Raw genomic sequence first — 20809 nt, forward strand, 5'->3', positions numbered from 1 at the left:
TTGGATTGTTAGTCCACTCTGAAGCCCATGCTGCCATGCCTTCTTTCTATACTATTGCTACTTGTGGCAGCTAAATTAAAGCAATTATAGGCATGCTTACCTGAGCTATAATTGCACTTGTTTTTGCTGTGTTAGACATTTTAGCACTACAAGATCTTTTCAAGAAGGTGGTGTGTGAACTTGCCTTGTAGAAACCTATGTCTAAAATATGTGACCTATTAAATAAATTTGGTGGTGGAATCTCTAGGACCATGAAGCCCCATAACCCCAGTACTGTCCATTGACCCAATCCCATGTATGTACCCCAGGGTGTGTGCTGCCTGTTGGGTCTGGATCCCAGGAGGGCCTGGGTAGGTTCAATATATGGGTGGGGGTGTCGGGTCATGGGCCTGATCCAACCTGTGGACTGGCTCCATGTCACTCATCCAGCCTGTGAGGCCAGATGAGTATGACACTCTTGTTCCAGACTTATTCTCTTTTACCTTTCATGAAACACAACTGAGAATTTTTAGCACTCCAGAATAGTGGAGTAGTAAGGAGTAATTGTAGAAAAACATGAGGAATGGCAGACTTTGCTATGACCAAAATCAAATTCAGGTAAAATTAACTCCTTTTATAAGGAGTTAATGTAATCTTTTTCCAGGAGTGGTAGCTCCTTTTTAAATTTAGACTATTCTTGGGGCTGCCTTCCTCTTGTTTACACAACCACATTGGTTAAAAAAATAGACATTGAGAAGGTGGTCAGTTTTGAATGCTTCCTTATTTTGTCTAAAATATTTTCTTTTCTTTTTGCAGGATTTGATAAATAGTTTGTTGCCTAAAGTTTTGCCTGCAATAATTGAAGGTCTCCAAGACCTTGATGATGATGTCCGAGCTGTTGCTGCAGCATCCTTGGTACCAGTAGTAGAAAGCCTTGTTCACCTTCAGTCACAAAAGGTGAATGGGATGTGGGTTTTGTCAGCATTTTTTACTTTGGATCTAAATAGAAGAGCAACATTGATAGTCGGGTGCACACTTTCTAATTGTGTGACTTTATTGTTAGTTGTAAATTCTGTCCCTTTGCTTATTCTCCTTAGGTGCCTTTTATTCTTAATACATTATGGGATGCTCTTCTGGAATTGGATGATCTAACAGCTTCCACAAACAGTATCATGACACTTCTGTCCTCCCTTCTAACTTATCCTGAAGTCCGAAAATGCAGGTAATAGTTTAGTTTGCACAGATACAAGCTTTGTAACTGAAATAGGTACTTTCATATTGGGATATTCAAAGTTCTCAGAAAATTATATTGCTTGTTGATTATGGTGTTGAAAAGATAAGTCTGTTTTAACCTATTTATTATGAATTTGAGAACAAAATCATCTCAATTTAAATGAAGGCTGCTAAATAAAAATGTACTAGTAGCTTCATCTTCTTTATCCCCCTAGTAAATATAACCTCAAAATGTATTGTCTATCTAAGATGGGCTATTAAAGCTTGAAAAGATACTACTTGTGAAACTGCAATTCTGCAGTAGAATTCTTAATCATGCTGTCTTAATGTTGATTAACCCTGCTAGCTCTAACGGAAGAATTACAGATGTGTATGGACAACTACAGGGTAGTCTAACTGGCAGCCTCTGGGACACATGGCCCATGAGGGATTAAGTTACGACTCCTGGCTGCTGCTCCCTGTATTGTTGCTGGGGGTTCTGGGATCTCCTTTCCTTCTCCAGCTTTTGCTGCCTGCCCCTGCCCTAGGTTGCAGGGGAGCATGACATGGGGAGTAGAGCTGAGTCCAGATGTGCTCAAGACATCTCTGGGCAGCGTACATGGGAGAAATTGTGTAATGGTGGATTTAATTTTCATAATATTTTAGGGGTTAAAATATAAAACGTAAGGTGGTAGGGGTATGTGGGCAGCTAGTAAATCTGGAAGGGGGTGCACAGTAAGAAAAAGTTTGGGAACCTCTGGCCTAGGGCATGGGCTGGTAGCCTTTTGTAAGCTGCTGGCTAAGACCACATAGAGTAGCCCAGGTGACTTCAGCAGTGTATCCGGAGCAGAAGGCTTTCCTGCACCTGTGCTGGGGCTAGGCATTGCCTTTGCTTCTCCCAGCTCCCCCACCCATCCTTGTGTTCACCTGGTGGAATGTGAGCACAGCTTCCAGCCAGTAGGGAACTGAACTGCAGCCAGACTGCTGAAGGCTACATTTGCATTACTGCCACTGCTTCTCCCCTCTCCCTGGCTGCAGTGCAAGTACAGCTGGAAGTAGCCCAGCCCTGGTACAGTTCCTTGCTGGCTGGAAGCTCGGCCTGAGCTTCTGCTCAGGGGGAGTAGGAGCAATGCAGGCAGAGCTTCCAGCTTTCTGGCTACAGTTCAGCTCTTTGCTGCTCATCCTTAGCACAGGCGTGGACAGAGGCAAAGTTCTCTGGCTCTGCAGGACAGATTCAGAAGCTCTGTGGGCTGGATTTGGCATGCTGGTTGTAAGTTGCTGACCCTCGGCCCAAAGGATATTGGTAAATGTACCCCATTCTCTCTTTCTCCCCAGTCCTTCTGTCTTTTTTTTTTTTTTTGCCTACTTGATTAAATGTTGTTACAACTGTATCTGTTACAAAAGGAAAGGGTCAAACATAAGGAAAAATTGTCTTGTCTTATCATTCCCACTCATGATGCTTCATGTCATTTGGCAGCACACTAACAATCAACTTTTTTTCATCTACTGGAGGACAGTTTAGTGGTAAAGACTGACTGCTTTTAAGAGAAGGTTTTCTGTGAAAAAAATGTCATTAGTGGAAGGATCAACTGTGGGTATTTTGGGAAATTAAATTGAATATAATTTCTACAAAAATAAAATCCTCTTCTGCTGTCTATATCTCTAGCTCTTTTTTTTTCTTGTTTTGCCATCTGCCTCCTTTTTCACTTTTCTTTTTTCTCCATTTCTGTTTCTTTCCATCCCACAACCACACGTGCCTGCTGTTCATTCACAGGACCAAAAAATTACATTTTAAAATTGTGGTCACTGCCTATTAAAGCATTAGTGAAATGTGTTTCAAATTAATCAGCGCTTCATTAATAAAGTATTTTGTTTTTTTTAATGTGAAGTGGAAGCTTTTCTTTATGTGGCTTCATCACAGTAATTTACTATGTTTCATTTTAAAAGGTTAAATTCATAATTGCCAAGGAATCCAGTAATTTTTCAGTGGAAAAATTAAGAAAAATTCTTCCTTGGGGTTTTTGCTGTAGACTATCTAGTATTCTTCTAAAAGAAACAAAACTTAAATTATGGAATGACTTCTTTAAATCTCATTAAAAGTTTGGTTTTGTTTTTTTTTTTTTTAAATTCATATAGAGATGGTTGTCATAAATTATATGTTGAGATAAGTAGCTCCTTTACAAATGTTATCCTTGTTCCTGACCTTTACTATTATTCAGAACACTTATTTTCCAATAATTAAGGCCAGTGCTGAATCACAAACTCCAAGTCAAGGCTGCAACTGTCATTAACACAGCCCATTATGCCATATATCTTGTGATTAGATCAGTTGATATTTAAGAACTCTTATTTTGCTTGGAAATTCATATAGCTAAGTAATAGTTTCAGTTTCTACTCCTAATTTCACAAAAATTAAAACACGTAGGCTAACTTTTACAGTGATGTTTGCTCATTTCTGGGTAGATGATTAGAGAGCGAGCATACTTGTGTTGAAGGAGCCAGAGCAACCACCCATATAAATACAGTAGGACCTCACTATTTATTAACTGGCAAATTTAGTTTATGCAAATTGAACACGTGCTATTTTAAAACAAAGCAAAGGTGCAACTCAAAATAAACTGTTGACCACCATCATGAAGTTATAGTTTAATGCTGTACTCTGTATCTGGATGTACGATTGACTGACTTGTGTGTGCATCTTTTTCCCTGCTGCCCCTGTGTCCGTGCTATTTACCAGTATCCAGCAGTCGCTTACAGTTTTGGTCCCACGTGTATGGCCATTCTTGCATCACACCATATCATCTGTTCGAAAGGCAGCATTGGAAACTTTATTTACACTGTTATCCACCCAAGACCAGGTAAGAACTTGCAGTACCGCTTAACTGTTAACATGTAGATGTAAGTGATAATTTGCGAGTCCCTTTAGGACTCAAAGACTTACAGAAAATGTTTGTAGCTTATTTCTGCTATAATATTCCATAACAGAAGAACCTAAAACAATGTATGTTTAAACTACATCATATGTTGAAGTTTTCTCATACTCATTGCATGCCTGTCTTCAGAGTTCTTCAACCTGGCTGACTCCAATTCTGCAAGATATGTTGAGACACATTTTTCAGTTTTGTATTTTGGAAAGCAACCAAGAGATTCTTGACCTTATTCATAAGGTATTTATTTGTTAATGTATTACCATGCTATGTTTGTTAAATCTTACCATTTATACCATGCTCTGTTGTAGCTGTATGACCTGCTTGCTGTTTTGTAATTTATTTCATGTTGCTGTAAGAGCACCATACCTGTCAGATTTCTTCGATATTAAAGATCATTTTTGTCAAAAAATTAGATAGATAACACAATATATTTCTTCTTTATACTAATATGTGCATTTCCCCCCCCCCAGGTGTGGCTGGAACTGTTAAACAAAGCACCAATACAATATTTGGTAGCAGCTGCTTGCCCTTGGATGGGAGCTTGGCTCTGCTTAATGATGCAACCTTCTCACTTACCTATTGATTTAAATATGTTGTTAGAAGTAAAAGCGAGATCAAAGGTAAAAGGAAATACGTTTGCAAAACATTTTTTGTGGAGTCAAATAAATTGATCGTTATTATGGTGCTGTGACACTAGTAACTGGCCTCTTGCAAAAAGGAGAAATGCTGTTATCACCATACACCTGTGGTACAGACTTCGAAGCTGTTGGAACTAATGGATACCCTTAGTGATCCACAGAGAAGGCAAAAGCCATTATTTATATATTGAGTTGTTCATGGGAGTGAAATTTCTACTTGCAATGGTGCATTCTGCATTAGTTTTTTTGACCAGTGCTTGAATAGCAAAATCTGGTCCCATACAAAACACTTAAAATGGCAACTGTTTGGGGGGATATTTTGAATCTAAAAATATGGATATTAGTCTACTTTTTTTCATTGCTAGATAAGAGATAACTGACATCTGTCAAATTATGTCATAGATTTTTATATAAAACTTAGTTTAAATGGTGTTCAAACCCTTCTTCATTTACTCCATGAATAGATAGCACATAGTGCAGGGGTGGGCAAAATATGGCCTGCGGGCTGGATACAAAGGATTTTGTCTAGCCCACAGCGGGTCCTTCTGTCCCACCTGGCCCAGGTGCAAGGGACAGCCCAGGCTGTGGAGCTAGACTTTTTATTTCCCAGCAGCCCCAGCACAGCTCCTTCCAGCTACCAGTGCTGGACCCAGCCCTACTGCCCAGGCACTCTGGCCCATCCACCCTGCATCCATTGCTGGGGGCAGGACCCATGCAGGCAGGGTGCTCCACCATGCATTTGGAATAGGGATGCAAACTGGGAGGGAGCTGTGTCTGGAAGCAAGACAGGCAGGCAGGGCCAAGGAGACCCTGTGATCTTGGGGCAGTGACAGTATGAAGCCGAGGCTGGGGCAGAACTGCAGTCCGCTCCCTGCACACCTTTGCCCATTGAACCTGCACCCATCACAAGGGCATGTGGGCAGTGGATTGTGACTCTGTCCTCTGACCCTTGCTTGCCCATACCATTCACAAACACTGCTCTCTTCCCTCCTGGAGCCCCTTCCTACATAGGGAGTTTTGGTGAGTTGTTGTGAGGGGGGGATGTGTTGACCCAGCCTGTGACAGCTCAACAAAACTCCTTATGTAGCCCACAGGCCCAAATAATTGCCCACCTCTGATATAGTGGTAACATTTCGCTCTAAACCATTTAATAGATACACTGCTTGGTTACAAAACTTATCAAAATGCATCAGTTATGCAAACTGCATAAAACAGTGTTTCTCAACCTTTTAAGTAGCAAGTACACCCTAACTTCTGAAAATGTTAATAAGTATCCCAACACTCAATTTTCCAGGGGATTTTATATTTACAGATTAATGTGTGCCATCTATGAAACTATATTGATAGAAGGGCTGTGTATATAAGGCCCTGTGATATAACAGATGTCTGATCTGGTGTGGATAGGGTTGCCATCTTTTATACCAGGGGTGCACAACTCAAGTTACGTACCTGGACTAGAGGTGATGTAGGCCAAAGCTAGGAAGGCTGAACCCAGTGCCGTGCAAAGCACAGCCCACCAAATTATTACTGGGAAATTTAAAGCACCGTGCAACATGTGGCACACCAAATTTTTTGCCATGGTTTTGAGGGGAAAAGAGGGTGAGAGAGAGAGAGTGTGTTGGGGTACCCACGTACCCCCTGCATGTCTCACGTACCCCCAGGGGTACGCGTACCACAAGTTGAGAAACTATGGCAAATAGTTCAATTTTCTCTCCAATAAATGTACCTTTATTGGTGAATATTACTTGTGAACCTTCTGTAGTTTTTAATAATCTCCTGGTTGCTTTGTTTCGCCATGCTTTCATGTCTTACCAGCGTTAGCCATAGTATTATTTCCTCAAATTCTTTTTTTGCAGAATTGAGTCAGTTTTAACAGGATTACTTTTCTTACTGAGAAAATCATAAGATGTTTCTTTCTGTTTTGTTCTGATGACATATTCAGACAGTAGGTCTTAATCCAAACAACCAGACCAATACACAGCAGGGGCACAGTGCCAGATGATAGGTTACAGTATGACCAGTAAATCTTTTCAGAAGTCCGTGATCAAAGTGATACAAGATTAGATATTTATTTACAATCCAGTCTATGTAGGAATGCAAGAAATACCAAACCAGAACAATCTAATTTGGAAATATGCATTCATATTTTCTGTACTGATCTTAAATGCATTTAAACTTGGTAATTGCAATGGACCAGGTCATTTTTATTACTAAATAAACATCTGTGTATATTTCCTAGGAAAAAACAGGTGGCAAGCTACGTCAAAATCTAACCCAGGCCAAGGAGGTGATACAGGAGTATATTGCTGGTGCAGACAGTATTACAGAAGATCCTGTAACCAGGGATTATGTTGTTATGCGAGCACGGATGATGGCAGCAAAGTCAGTTGACTGAAAATACAAAAAAACAGTTTAAAGTGGCTTATAAATTATTTTTTAAATCTAAGCAAACTCTAAATACAGCAATATTTTGCTGAAATTTAACTTGTATGAATTGCAATAATGATCTCTTTTCTTTTCTTTTTTTTGGTTAAGATTGTTAGGAGCACTTTGCTGTTGTATTTGTGAGCCGAGCGTAAATACCGTTACTCAAGAAGTAAAGCCAGCTGAATCGCTATCCCAGTTACTGCTTTTCCATTTGAATTCCAAGTCTGCCTTGCAACGGATTAGTGTCGCTTTAGTCATCTGCGAGTGGGCTGCCTTACAAAAGGTAGGACATTTTTAGAAAAATGTGAATGGTTTACCAGGTTAATCTAAAAAGTTTCTGTCATCTGCTACTCAAATAATTTGTGAGGGAAAAAAACAAACAAACAATAGAAAAGCCAAAACAGTATTTATACTTGCTAAATGAGGAAATGTGACAATGGAACAGAATAACTAAAGTATTTTAATGGCTAAAGACAACTGTCAGGACTGTGGTTCAACAACTTACTACAAGTTTTATTTTTAGTACATCTATTCTAGCTGAACGCTTTCTTTTTAAGTTAAACATTGTGTGCATAACTACATAATCCCTTAATTTGTTTTGATTACTGTTCCATAAGTCATCTTCCATGTAAAATCCAGTGAGTAGTAGAGCTTACTGAGTATTAATTTTCATAAAAAATTAATTATTGGTTCTTTTGCCTTCCTCAGTTTTCATCATGTTCACCTACATCAGATCCCTTTAAAATTTTCAGTAATCTCTAGATCTTTTGTTTCTTAACTTTAACTGAGCCAAAGCAACAAGTATGTACACTTAAATACAAATTTCATGTTTTGTTTTAGGAATGTAAAACTATTGTCTTTTCTGTGCACCCTCGCTTACTTGAAGTCCTCTCTGAGCACCTGTATTATGATGAAATTGCTGTTCCTTTTACCCGAATGCAAAATGAATGTAAACAATTCATTTCATCACTAGCTGATGCACATATTGACATTGGGAACAGAGTAAACTGCAGTGTATTTACAATAGATCAAGCTAATGAGCTGGTGAGTATTTGAATTGATAGGTAGCCTCTAGTCTTAATTTGAAATATGCATGACAATAATATTGAAAATATACAGTATCTTTCAAAAGTTACACGTGTATTGTGGTCTTTAATACGTTACCTCTTTCTCTGGCATGTATATGAAACAGATGTTTACTCTGTCCTGTGAACTAGAAAGGACAAACCAAAGGACCTAGCTGCATAATACTTTTTTCTGTTTTAAAGTATTTCATTTGTTAAAATTATATAATTACCACTATAAAAGTAACTATCAAAATCCATTTAGGTAAATTTCTTGAAAGCATTGTATGAGATTTGATTTACTTAAAAGCTAGTTTTGCTAAAACTGATATTACATACAAATAAGACTTTATGGGGAAGGATGTTTAACTTGTTTGGTTCCATTTTTATTAGTACTTTTATAAATGATTGAGAAGTCTGCATTTAAGAAATTTGCACAGCAGTGGTGTGCAGAAGTAGAAAATATCCCCTGCTGCCAAAGATTCACTATTAATACTTATCGGACAGCTTGACTTATTCCTTTAACTTTGGCTATACTGAGACGGCATATTATTGATGCATTTTTAATTGGTGTAGTGCAATGTAAGTCAAATGCCTTATAAAAACTATAAGTATATTACAACCTAATCAAACTGTTTTACCTGAGTCATCTGGCTTGTCCTTTTGGAGTACTGGCTGTGACTATTAACACTCTTAAGCTTTGTTATTTGTGCCAGGGAATGACACCCTTAAACACAGCCTGCTGTACACAGGCTACCTCTTGAACCAAAAACAGAACAGTTTATACTAACTAACATTGCTGAGTGGCCATTTCTGATTCAGGGGAGAGCCTCCATGAAGCAGTGCCAGGTGTCAAACACTGTTCACTGTAGACCAGGTGTTCTAACTGGAGGGCCTCATGAAGAGTTAGCATGTGGTGTATAGTCTCCTGTCTAGTCCTCACTTCCCTTTCCCTCATTGCTCCTGCCATGGCAGCTGGGTGGATTGTTTAGGCTCTTCCTCCAGCTTCTACTTGCCCCCATTCTGGGATGGAGCAATGCAGTGGGCAGGGCTGGAGTGCCCAAGCTGCATGTGTAGTACAGTGACTTTGCTGCGTGCATAGCAGGGGAGGGAGCTAGGTTGCTTACGTTGTGGGAGTGGTGCTACCTACACTGGAGGTGGGCACATGGCCAGAACAGGAAGAGGGTATAAACGTGGTTAGAGGAGCTGCTTTTGCTGCTGGGAAAGGGGTAGACTTCACACATGGTGAGGGAGAGTTTGGGAGCAGAGCCACTGGCAACTCACATGGGCCCTGCTGTCCAGAAGTTGGATAGCTCTCGAGTAGACCTGTCCTCTGAAACTTCAACTGGTATGCCAAGGTTTATTAAAAAATTAACAGAAGCAGAACAGAAATCTGCTTAGCCAATTTTTTAATCATTTTTGGTACAAGTTATCTGGGCTTGTTAACATTTTATTTCTAGTGTATCATCTGAGTATATAATCCTGTCTTTTTTTCTTTTCCAAAACTCAGAACAGACTTTTGTTATAAATACAGCAAAAACTCAGTTTAGTATGGGGCCTATGATATTTGTTGGATTTCCTTTTATAATAATCTTAGCACTGCCAACCATAGATTTCCTCTTCCTCCCTTATGTACTTAAGCTTCCTTCATCAGCATTCCACTTCTTATGGCAGTCTGTAACATCTTTCTTCATTCTTTACCATTTTATGTTAGTATTTTTTATTTTTCCTATTGTGTTTATTTCACTGCAGAACATGCATGGTCAAAATTGGCCCCCAGCTGAGCAGGGAATCAAGGTTCCTTAGCGGGTTATTCCTGCCTAGACCCAGGATAGCATAGATCAAGGAAATTCAAAGTTCTCAGCTAGATTTAGTGACTTGCTACAGGATTTTGCTGCAAAGCTGACAGGAATTGGGTAGGCACTGAAGAGTACTTTGTTGGGCTTTGGAGTTGGGAAGAATCCTTTTGGTACTGTCCCTTTCCCCAAGGTGGGTGAAGAGCAAGGTGAGAGGTTCTGTCAGTAAAACTGTTGAAAAGCAAGGGAAAAGGTTCATGTGGGAATGAGTACCCAGAAGTGGAATGATAAATGATTTAATGGGAAGTACTTAGAAAGGGGGAAGTTAAACTGGTGGTGAGATAAACACGAAACAAAACTCTCAAAACGTGAAATCTGTCAAATGAAAGAAAACAGTTGAGTGCACAGTGGGAAATCACAGCGCATGGGTACCATTTGCCAAGAACAACAGAGTGCCCTCCCCCACTGAAACCTCGCCCTCCTTTAGTATTACAAGTGTAGACCTGAAAATGCCGTGGGGGGAGAAGGGGTCAGATTAAACTACTTGATGCATTCAGCCCAAATTCACAAGTGGTTTGGGGATATTTGAAGCCATTTTTTGTTGGTGTAAATTTGCTCTTTATTTAAGAGATTTCCAGAATTCTTCTAACTGCAGCTTTTAAGTGATCTGCTTTGCTATAAGTAATTTGCTTTATCTTTTTTTAAACTAGGTTACTACTGTTTTCAGTGAAGTTACATCTCCCTTTAATTTGAATAGTAAAGTTTTACAACAGTTAGACAGCAAACGACAACAAGTCCAAATGACTGTTACAGAAACAAATCAGGAATGGCAAGTGTTACATTTGCGAGTCCATACTTTCACTGCCTGTGCTGTTGTGAGCTTGCAACAATTGCCAGAAAAACTAAATCCTGTTATAAAACCTTTGATGGAAGCTGTCAAAAAAGAAGAAAATACACTGGTACAAAACTATGCAGCTTTATGTATAGCCAAGTTACTTCAGCAATGTACACCAAGATCTCCCTGCCCCAATTCAAAGATTGTAAAAAACCTCTGCAGCTCACTTTGTGTGGACCCACATCTTACACCTTTAGCATCATGTCCTGCACAGCCTCAAAGCAGCCAGGAAAATTCTAAAGGTAAACCTTGATATTTAACTTGTACATTTGTTCCTTTTGCACTATTAGAATAGAAGGTGTTCTAGGGAACATGTTATACATATACTTTTTATCTGATCAAACCTAAAATTAGGGCTAAGTGGTATTTTAATATTGCTTTTACTATTTAACAGACAGTTTAAAATAAGGCTAGTAAACAATATCTGTGTTGTGTCCAAAATATAATTTTGCACCTTGAATTTTAGAGTAAATAATGCAAAGGGAGCAGCATAAAATTTAGATAAAATGTGAGACTTAAAAAAATGAAGAAAAAAAGAAAAAAGTCTTAAAAATTATGACAAGACACTTGCGTTGTTTCTGGTGTTTTTCACTGTGAACTAGTGGATTGAGCACTCATTTGGGAATCAGGAGGACCTGGGTAACATGCTTGGCTCTTTCACCAACTTTCTGTGTGATCTTGGCAAGTTGAGTCCAGTGAGTTTGTTTCCCATCTATAAAATCAGCATAATGAAGTTACTCTTTCTAATATCAATCAAGAGGTGTAGACGTATAATAGGCTATTGTTACCAACGCCACCTACCTTTTTGATACTCCATTTTAAAATAAATTGTCAACCTTATTCTTTTATAATAGGACTCAACTCTGATAGAGATGGGATGCATCATACTGTTACCAAGCACAGAGGAATAATAACACTATACAGACATCAAAAAGCTGCTTTTGCCATCACAAGTAGGCGAGGTCCTACACCAAAGGCTCCAAAAGCCCAAATTCCAGACCTTCCTACTGGCAGCAGTGGAAACATCCCTACAGAACTTGATGAGGTAAATCAGAGGTTTTTAATCTTGATAACTGTTTCTTAACGATCTTAATATTTTCTCAGCCTGTGTTACAGATGAGTTTACATCGGGGATAGCTCAGTAGTTTCTCTTGGAAAAAATTAGTTCGGGTTAATTTTTGTGTTACAAGCAGGATAAACTTAAGAACAATTAATATTCATATGATATTTAATTATTTCACTTTTATGTGGGAAAACCATTTAATACAGTGCTGATAATAGCTAATAATATAAGTAGGGAAGGAATGAATCAATACACCTTGTATCACTGCTGCTTGTCCCTGGGGAATGCTTGTGCTGTGCACCCTCTGGTGCACAGCAGGTTACCCCGGGTTGGGTAAGGGAAGCTGGGGCCTTAGCTGGAGTTCTGGAGGCCTTGGGGACTGCAGCTGTGGTGCTCCTGCAGCTGGGAGCCTGGCCAGCAGCCAGACTGGCTCCAGCAGGCCAGGCTCCAGTTTTGAGCAGTGTATGCTGCTGCCATGTGCACTGCCCTGCTTTTTTTAAGGCACAGGTTTTTTTTTAACCTAGGATCTCCCAAGGTCATAAAACCCCTCAGCTCTGCACAGAGAACTCCTGTATTTGTGGTGTGTGGTGCCACAGACAGGTCTGCAGCGCTAGGTACCACACATCCCTACTTGTCTGGATGCGGCCTATCAGACTTCTTTTGGTCCAGTCCTCCAATTTGTCGAGGTCCCGCTGAATCCTAGCCCTACTCCCCCCAGCTTGGTGTCATATGCAAAATTCTTATTTTTGGTCAACTTCATAGATTAAACAGTAAGACTTGTTTGAATGTAACAAATTTTAAAAATGAAGTAAATCTTTCCTAATCTTATTCTCTGAATCCTGTTTATTCTAGGCTCAGAAACCATATGTTGTGCAGAGGAGAGGAGCTGAATTTGCCTTGTCTACTATAGCTAAACATTTTGGTGCTGAAATGGCAACAGGATTACCACATCTCTGGGATGCTATGGTTGGTCCATTAAGGATCAATATTAACACAGATAACTTTGGTATGTACATTTTGTGTTATGATTACAAGTTAAAATGTGTGTTAATCTGAAACTAACCATATTTTAACTTTTGTAACAGATCGAAAGACATTATTGGAAAAAGGAGATACTTCTGCCCAAGAGGTGGTGAATTCCCTCCAAGTTTTTGAAACAACAGCAGCTTCCATGGATGTTCAGCTCCACCCTTTGGTAGAGTATAATATGCCAAAGCCGTTTTGTGATCAAACACACCACTTCCATTCCATCACTTTATCTACGCCTTCAAATAGTTTATACCAGTCTCCTTACCAAATGAGACAGCCTTTTTTCATTAGTAAAAGGAGCTTGACTTTTCAGGTAGTACCAGCTACGTTTAATACAATCTAGAAATAATACATTATATTTACAAATAAGGGTAAATTTGACTCCATCTGTTCTGAATCCTGAAGATAAACAGACATAAATGTAATTATATTGTGAATACCATGTGTGATTCCAAGAACAATAGAATAAACAGCTTTCATTTGTAGAAGGTAACTGGTCATTTGGGTCTGTCTCTTGTTTGCTATTAAAGCAGAGATAAAAAGCATATTGTAAATATTTGTCAAATATTACATTTCTGTATAAGCAATTGCTATAGTTTGCTCAGGAATGTAAAGCAATCTTTACTACCTTGACTGGATTAGAGGTAACCAGTGTTTCCTTGTGTAGTAAGTTAGCATGCAAGATTGTCTAATTTTGAAGACAGTTCTAAATAGAGGTCAGAAAATTCAAAAACAAAAGCCTGAAGTTAGACTCAATTTTTCAATATTTAAGCATTATGATTCTTAAAAAAACAAGTGGCTTGCAGCTCTAACTAAAATGGTATGTTTCAAGATGAAAAAAGTATTTCCTAAAATCCTAATGATAAAGATCTGCTTTAATTTTAAAATCTGATTAAAACCTTCATAGATATATCTTGCTTGTTTGAAATTTTTCTGTGCTGAAGAGTATCACTTCTTCTATGTCCCAGAAAATTAAAGGCTTATATTAGACTTGTGTGGGCAGTCTTTCTCTCTCTCCTGAAACCACTCTTCAGTGAGAAAAAGTAGATCTTACAGTTTTAAGCATTTTATTACATTGACTAAGGTACCAAAAATGGTGTAATAGGAAAATATTCATTTTAAAATAAAATCATTAAATAATTGGCATTTAATAAATATTGAGCTCTATTTTTTTTCCTTTCCAGTTGATACAACATTTGCCTCATCTTTACATGTGCCTTCAGCATCCCAGTACTGCAGTGAGACACATGGCTGCTCGTTGTGTAGGTGTCATGAGCAAAATAGCTACCATGGAAACCATGAATATTTTTTTAGAAAAGGTTCTTCCATGGCTGGGAGCAATAGATGACAACACCAAACAAGAGGGTGCAATTGAAGCACTTGCCTGTATCCTTGCTCGTGGTTTTTTTTACTTGTTTCTTTTTTAATTACATTTAGAAGTCTGTTCTTCATTGCATGATTTAGGGAATAATTAGGGGAAGATAATTGAAGTGTAAGGTTGTGATAGGTCCTTCTGGTATCCTGGGCTTCCTGTCAGATTAAATCAGTTGTCCTTATTGAAGAAATTGATTGGGTAAAGCTTTGGTAGTGAGAACATGAAAGAGAATTGCAGAATTGCCCTTAAATACATGAGTAAATGGATGTCCAAAAAATATAAAGGCAATACATTTTAAAGAGTGATAAAAATAGGCGTGTGAAGCAAGCCCTGTATGATTCAGATTCAGTCCGAATCGGGAACAGTGATTCGATTAGTTGATTCAGATCACTGTCCCTGATTCGATTCGGCCAAATCTGAAGATTCGATGCCGAGTCAGAGAATCAGCAATTGGAACACAGACACAACTTTATTTATTTATTTATTTTTTTATGTACCACAAGGTACTAGCACAGCTGGTGAACACTGCTATGCTGGGGCAGATGGAGCATCCCACAGGAGTACGGGGGGGCCCTCCACATGCTCAGCGGCAAACCCGGAAGTGGACCATAAATACTTCTGGTCCACTTCCAGGTCCACTGGAGAACACTGGGGAGCCCCTCACGCTTGTGTGGGACACTCCATGCACTCCAGCATCGCAGTGTTCACAAGCCGCAGCCCTAGATAAAAGGGAATTGCATAGCATATAGTGAATCTGGCATTTACTACTCCTTAAATAATATTGAGGCCCATAGTTACAAAAGTTAGATAAAGGTGAGATAAACATTGTGTAAGTCATAAAATTGACATGAGCCAATTTCTTACTGCTTAAAATAAGGAAGAAATATAACTGCAAGTAAGTTACTTCATTACTGTTCTGCAGCAGTAATCTGGCCTTTTAGTCTATATCCTGCTGATGGGATCCAAAATGTTGAAATACTGTGTTAAGTAGAAGATGTATCAGGAATTCAGATATCCCATGTTCTACATGACTGTCTTGAGGTACCTGCCTAGCTGGCATCTCTGATATTGTCATTTTTTTAAATGAACAAATATGTACATTATTCCTTAAAAAGTAGAAACTGTAGTTACAGCAGAACATGGAGCAAAAGGACTCAGTACTTAACTCATGAAATCAGAGTTAAAAAATATGCAATACTTTTTTGCTGTTTAAGAGAGTAGCTTTAATATAACCAAAGTAAATTTGCTTAGCTGACTAGAGAAAGAATGTGCATCTTTTTGTTAACCATTTGTCTTCACCTTTAAAGATTTTAACAGTTGTATTAAAACATAATGAACAGTTACCACAACTCTTCAAAGCTAAAGAATATTTAACTTCTAGATGATTTAAAGTATTTTTTGTATTGATTTTAACTACATCTAATGTAGCACAACAAATGAGCCAACACTAATTCATGAATCTGAAACAGAAGGAAAACCATTAGCCAGTATAATGCCGTATTACTTTTACTAGTTGGGATTAGAATGTAAAATCTTAAACTAGTGAGCTTTAGTGGAATGTAATTGCATTCTGCAATGTATTTTCTGCTTGACATTTTCTTCCGTTTTTGGTCTTAGTTAATTTCAATATCTGAGTTATGTAGCACTTAGTAATAACATGCATTGTAGCAGATGCTGCAGGCAGTGTGATAAGACCTCAAGATTTTTGGCAATACTCTTATGCTAGTTCATCACTAATTATGTATTAAATCTCAGATTTGTGCAGTTTCTTAAAGAGGGAATGGAAACATCTAATATAGTGAAAAAAACAGCTAGACAGGTACCTTGTGCATCTAGTCAGAATTTTTTTGTTACTTAAGGTAAATTTTAAAAAATATTGGTGAGTAAGGCAACTTCATAGCCTAGGTTTTATGAAGGTGTCCATTTCAGGGACTAAATAAAATCCCTCGTTTTTGTTTTTAGTCTCCAAATTTGCCATAGTAACTTCTAATAAGAACTGAAGTTTTACTTCAGATGTTACCATAATATTTACTTTTTGCTGAGGAAAAGCTTTTTGAAATAGTCTTTTTTTTAGAAGTGCATTGTTTTTCTCAGATTTCTTTGGGTTCCTTTGGCTAAATAACCAGATTCTCCTGGCAGGGAAACCTTTGCACTAATGACTCAGGACATTGACAAATGAAGCTCGTTCATTTGGTACTATAGCTGGTTGCCTGGGTTTTTGTTTTTAAAGTGGGCAGACAACTGGGATAACTTTGCCCAATGTGATGGAGAACTGACCCTGAAAAAATGAGGTGTAAAATTCTACAGGTACAAGTTAGACCTATTTACAGGTTGTCTGCATATATCCATTTTGGAACAGTATATTTAAGATGACTCCCTAATTAATTAGAATCTATACTTGAAAAACTACAGAATAGAATCTAATTATTTGGAGAGGGTATCTTTAAATTGGTTCCACCCTACAGTGCAGGGCCAGACCCCTGCCACTTGCCCATCCTGCGTACTCTTTCTTCTTCCTCTTCCCACCCACCACCGCAGTTTCTCCTACGCTCCCCTGGTCACGTGTCGCCTCCCCCTCCATATGAGCCACCCAGTTCCAGGACAGCTGGTGCCTAGCTCCAGCTTCAGTTCTGAGCCCAAGCTGAAGCTGGAGCTTAGCTGCTGGCTGCCCCAGGCCAGTCAGTACTTGAATCCAAGATGCAGCTTGCTTTTCCCCCCTTAGGGCGTGTCCACACATGCAAGCATGTTCACTTACAGCAGCTCAAACAGAAGCAGTGCAAATGCTCCGACATGCACTTTGTTGGTAGCGAATTGTGCCACTTGGGACAAAATAACCCTGCCTGGCTCCTCCCAGATCTGCAGCCAGGGGGAGCTAGAGCCCAGGGCCAGCACCTGTCCTGGCCTCCTCAGTGCAAAAAGCTGCCCTGGCAAGTAGCTCAGGGCTACTCACTTCCAGGAGTTTCTGGGGCCCAGCCAATTGGTACCTGGGGACAACTACTACTGGCAATGGGGGCTGCTGCCTGACTGACATGCTGCGCACCTGCCAGACCCGGATGGGGACTGCACAGCAAGTAGAAGCATCTGCCCCCCTGGGCCAGCTGCCAGTGGGCTGTGGCTGCAGGATTGGCCTTTGTGCAGCACTACTGCCATGCCTGGAAGATGTTCCGGGTGTGGTGGCCAGCTTTGAACTGTCAAAGCATGCCCTCCTGGCCCCATTTGTCCAGGAGGTCAGCCACAGCCAGCTGGGTCCAAGGTGCCAGCTCTGAGCAGGCAGGGTCCTGTCACTGGCCTCCCTAGCAGGAATTCTGGTGTTCCCTATTGGAAAACTGAAAAATCACTGATTTAAAAAAAAAATCAAAAAAAAAAAAAAAAATCCCAAACTCGCTTTGTAAAATACTCTGAAATCCATATTCCTCCACAATTAAAACAAAAGACTATCCCCATTCCCTTACGCAGAAAAAGTAGCAGAAGGGTCACAAAAAAAAACCCCTCTTGGCTAAGCAGGGAAGTTGCAGCCCTCCTATAGAAAAAGAAAAAGGCATACAAACAATGGAAGCTTGGGGCAGTCTCTAAGGAAGACTGCTTAACAATGGCCCGCACTTGTAAAAAAACCGATTAGGCAAGCTAAGACAGAAACAACTAAAACTAGCTACAAGAATCAAGGACAAGAAGTCCTTCTTTAGCTACATAGGGAGTAAAAGAAAACTAATGGGAGTGTGAGGCTGCTGCTTAGTGCCTCGGGATACCTGGTCACTACCACTCAGGAAAAAATGGAACTCCTAAATGACTACTTTGCCTCAGTCTTTCACAAGACTAAGGGGAGCAACATGCCACGTAGGGTACAGAGCGTGCAGGGCGGGATTGACACTGTTCCCACTATGGCCATAGAACTGGTGTATGATCAGCTAAAGAAATAAGACACATAAATCAGCAGGACTGGATGAACTCCACCCAAGAGTGCTGCAAGAGTTGGCCAAACTAATCCCAGAGCCCCTGGCAAAGGTCTTTCAAAAATCACGGGCCTCTGCAGAAATCCCAGAGGACTGGAAGAGGGCCAGTGTTGTGCCCATCTTCCAGAAGGGGAAGCGTGAAGACCTGGGAAACTACAGGCCAATTAGTTTAGCTTCTATTCTAGGGAAAATCCTAGAAACATTTATCAAAGATACTATATGTAACAAACTTGCAGAAGGAATGATACTGAATGGCAGCCAGCATGGCTTTGTTGCAGGCAGGTTTTGTCTGACCAACCTAATTTCTTTCCGTGTCAGGTGACTTGTCACCTGGGCGAGAGAAAAGCAGTGGACGTCATATACCTCGACTTCCAGAAAGCCTTTGACCTGGTATCCCACGAGGTAGTGATCAGAAAACTGGAAGATATTGAGCTCAACTGCAGGACTGTCAAGTGGGTGTGAAACTGGTTGCAGGGTCGGATGCAGAGGATTGGTGTTGTCGTGGTGAGATGTGGGCAATGGTGTACCCCAGGGGTCGGTACTTGGCCCAGTGCTGTTCAGTATCTTCATCAGTGACCTGGATGAAGGGTGAAAAGCCCATTCTCCAAGTTTGCGGACGACACCAAGATATGGGGTTGTGCGGACTCGCCCGCAGATAGGCTGCAGATACAAGCAGACCTAGACAGCCTGGCATATTGGGCAGAACAGAACCAGAGGAGGTTCAATGTAGAGCAATGCAATGTGCTGCATCTAGGAAGGAAGAACCCCCAGCACACCTACAGGCTGGGCTTCATTAACCTGACCAGCACTACAAATGAAAGGGATCTGGGGGGTAACAATATACCCCAGCATGAATATGAGCCAGCAATGCAATGCAGTAGCTGCTAGGGCCTATAAAACTCTGGCATGCATCAACCGGTGCATCTCCAGTAAATCCACAGAAGTGATTCCCCTGCTTTACTCAACATTGGTGCAGCCGCAGCTGCAGTATTGCATCCAGTTCTGAGTGCCACACTTCAACAAGGATGTGCTAAAGCTTGAGAGGGTCCAAAGAAAGGCCACCTATATGATCAGGGACTTGCATGGCAAGCCATACAAGGAGAAACTGAGGGATCTCAGGCTTTTCAGCCTAAAGAATTCTGAGGGGATCTGATTGTGACTTACCGCTATATCAGAGGCGTACATCAGGGGCTCAGTGAGCAACTGTTCACCAGGGCGCCCTGGGGGAAAACTAGAAACAACGGCCAAAAACTCCTGGAAGATAGTTTCAGGCTGAACATTAGGAAAAACTTCTTTAGAACTAGGGTATCCATACTATGGAATAAGCTCCCCCCAAGAGGTTGTGCAATCATGTACCCTAGAGGTCTTCAAGAGAAGAGTGGACAGTCACCTAGCTGGAGTCATCTGACCCCAGATGTCTTTCCTGCTCATGCAGGGGGCTGGACCCGATGATCCTTCTGGTTCTCTTCCAGCCCTGTGATTCTATGACCACTATATATATAGAGAGTGAGAGACAGAGACACAGTGATCAGTTGGGCATGTTTTGTTGATATATCTACAGTGTTAAAGTAATTTGGATGCCTAGCAGTGTCTCTATCATTATCATAAAATCAATTCTAAATACCTATATGTTTTGCTGCCCCCCACCACGGGTAACAGCCCCCCCACAGGGGCCAAATGGCCCCCGCAGGGGTTACCACCCCAGCTCCATGATTGCTGCCCTGCCTGGCCCCAGCCCCTGCTGGCTGCCCCTAGCTGCAGAGTACAAAAATAGCTAGCTCTGCTCCTTTAAAATCTACCTTGCATGCCTTTCCATTCTGATTCTGGTGTAATTTATAAGTATAAATATCTCAGTGTAATTTACATTGGTATTGTGTATTTGTCCATACTGCTGTATGTGCTTAGGTCATCTAGGGCTGCAAGCATTAATGTGGATCCCTTTAGGCATCCTCCAGCTATATGGATGGATAAGACTTCTGCTTTTGCTTTTGATGCTAGTGCACTTTTTTCTATTCTGCTTGCTATGACTAGTTGAAATGTTACTCACAACCATTACTACAACATTGTATTTTAATGTAAAGTAGGTTCTGAACTAGTAAAAATGAGTTTCCTTAATGATTAATCCAGGTGTAATGGAACAGCTAGATGTTGGTATTGTTCCATATATTGTTCTCCTAGTGGTCCCAGTTCTGGGTAGAATGAGTGATCAGACGGACAGTGTACGTTTCATGGCTACTCAGTGCTTTGCAACACTAATTAGACTAATGCCACTCGAGGTAAGTTGGATTTACAATTATTTGAACAAATGTCTTCTCTTTAGCCATTTACTTTTCACTAACCCAAAATAGACAACTTAAATAGAATCTGAGAGACCAACTCAGCCTTCAGCCTCCATCAAAGTTAACATGAGGTATACTTGTGTGTGCCAGGATAAAATGAATTTTACTGTGA

General features: G+C 40.2%; 1 protein-coding gene across 1 annotated transcript in view; it reads left to right on the forward strand.

Annotated features, from left to right (window-relative positions):
• BTAF1 (B-TFIID TATA-box binding protein associated factor 1) overlaps positions 1-20809 on the forward strand; it is a gene marked incomplete at its 5' end in the record, with an annotated part of 81688 nt that overhangs the window by 28787 nt on the left and 32092 nt on the right. The window contains 14 exons of the mRNA XM_025210876.1: positions 796-936; positions 1077-1201; positions 3929-4049; positions 4254-4358; positions 4592-4741; positions 6999-7141; positions 7295-7469; positions 8027-8230; positions 10757-11183; positions 11796-11986; positions 12857-13010; positions 13090-13346; positions 14218-14419; positions 20486-20634. Coding sequence (XP_025066661.1) covers positions 796-936; positions 1077-1201; positions 3929-4049; positions 4254-4358; positions 4592-4741; positions 6999-7141; positions 7295-7469; positions 8027-8230; positions 10757-11183; positions 11796-11986; positions 12857-13010; positions 13090-13346; positions 14218-14419; positions 20486-20634 — 2544 coding nt within the window. The remainder of the gene's footprint in view (positions 1-795; positions 937-1076; positions 1202-3928; positions 4050-4253; positions 4359-4591; positions 4742-6998; positions 7142-7294; positions 7470-8026; positions 8231-10756; positions 11184-11795; positions 11987-12856; positions 13011-13089; positions 13347-14217; positions 14420-20485; positions 20635-20809) is intronic.

Source organism: Alligator sinensis, unplaced genomic scaffold (assembly GCF_000455745.1).
Source record: "Alligator sinensis unplaced genomic scaffold, ASM45574v1 scaffold472_2, whole genome shotgun sequence".
NCBI lineage: Eukaryota > Metazoa > Chordata > Crocodylia > Alligatoridae > Alligator > Alligator sinensis.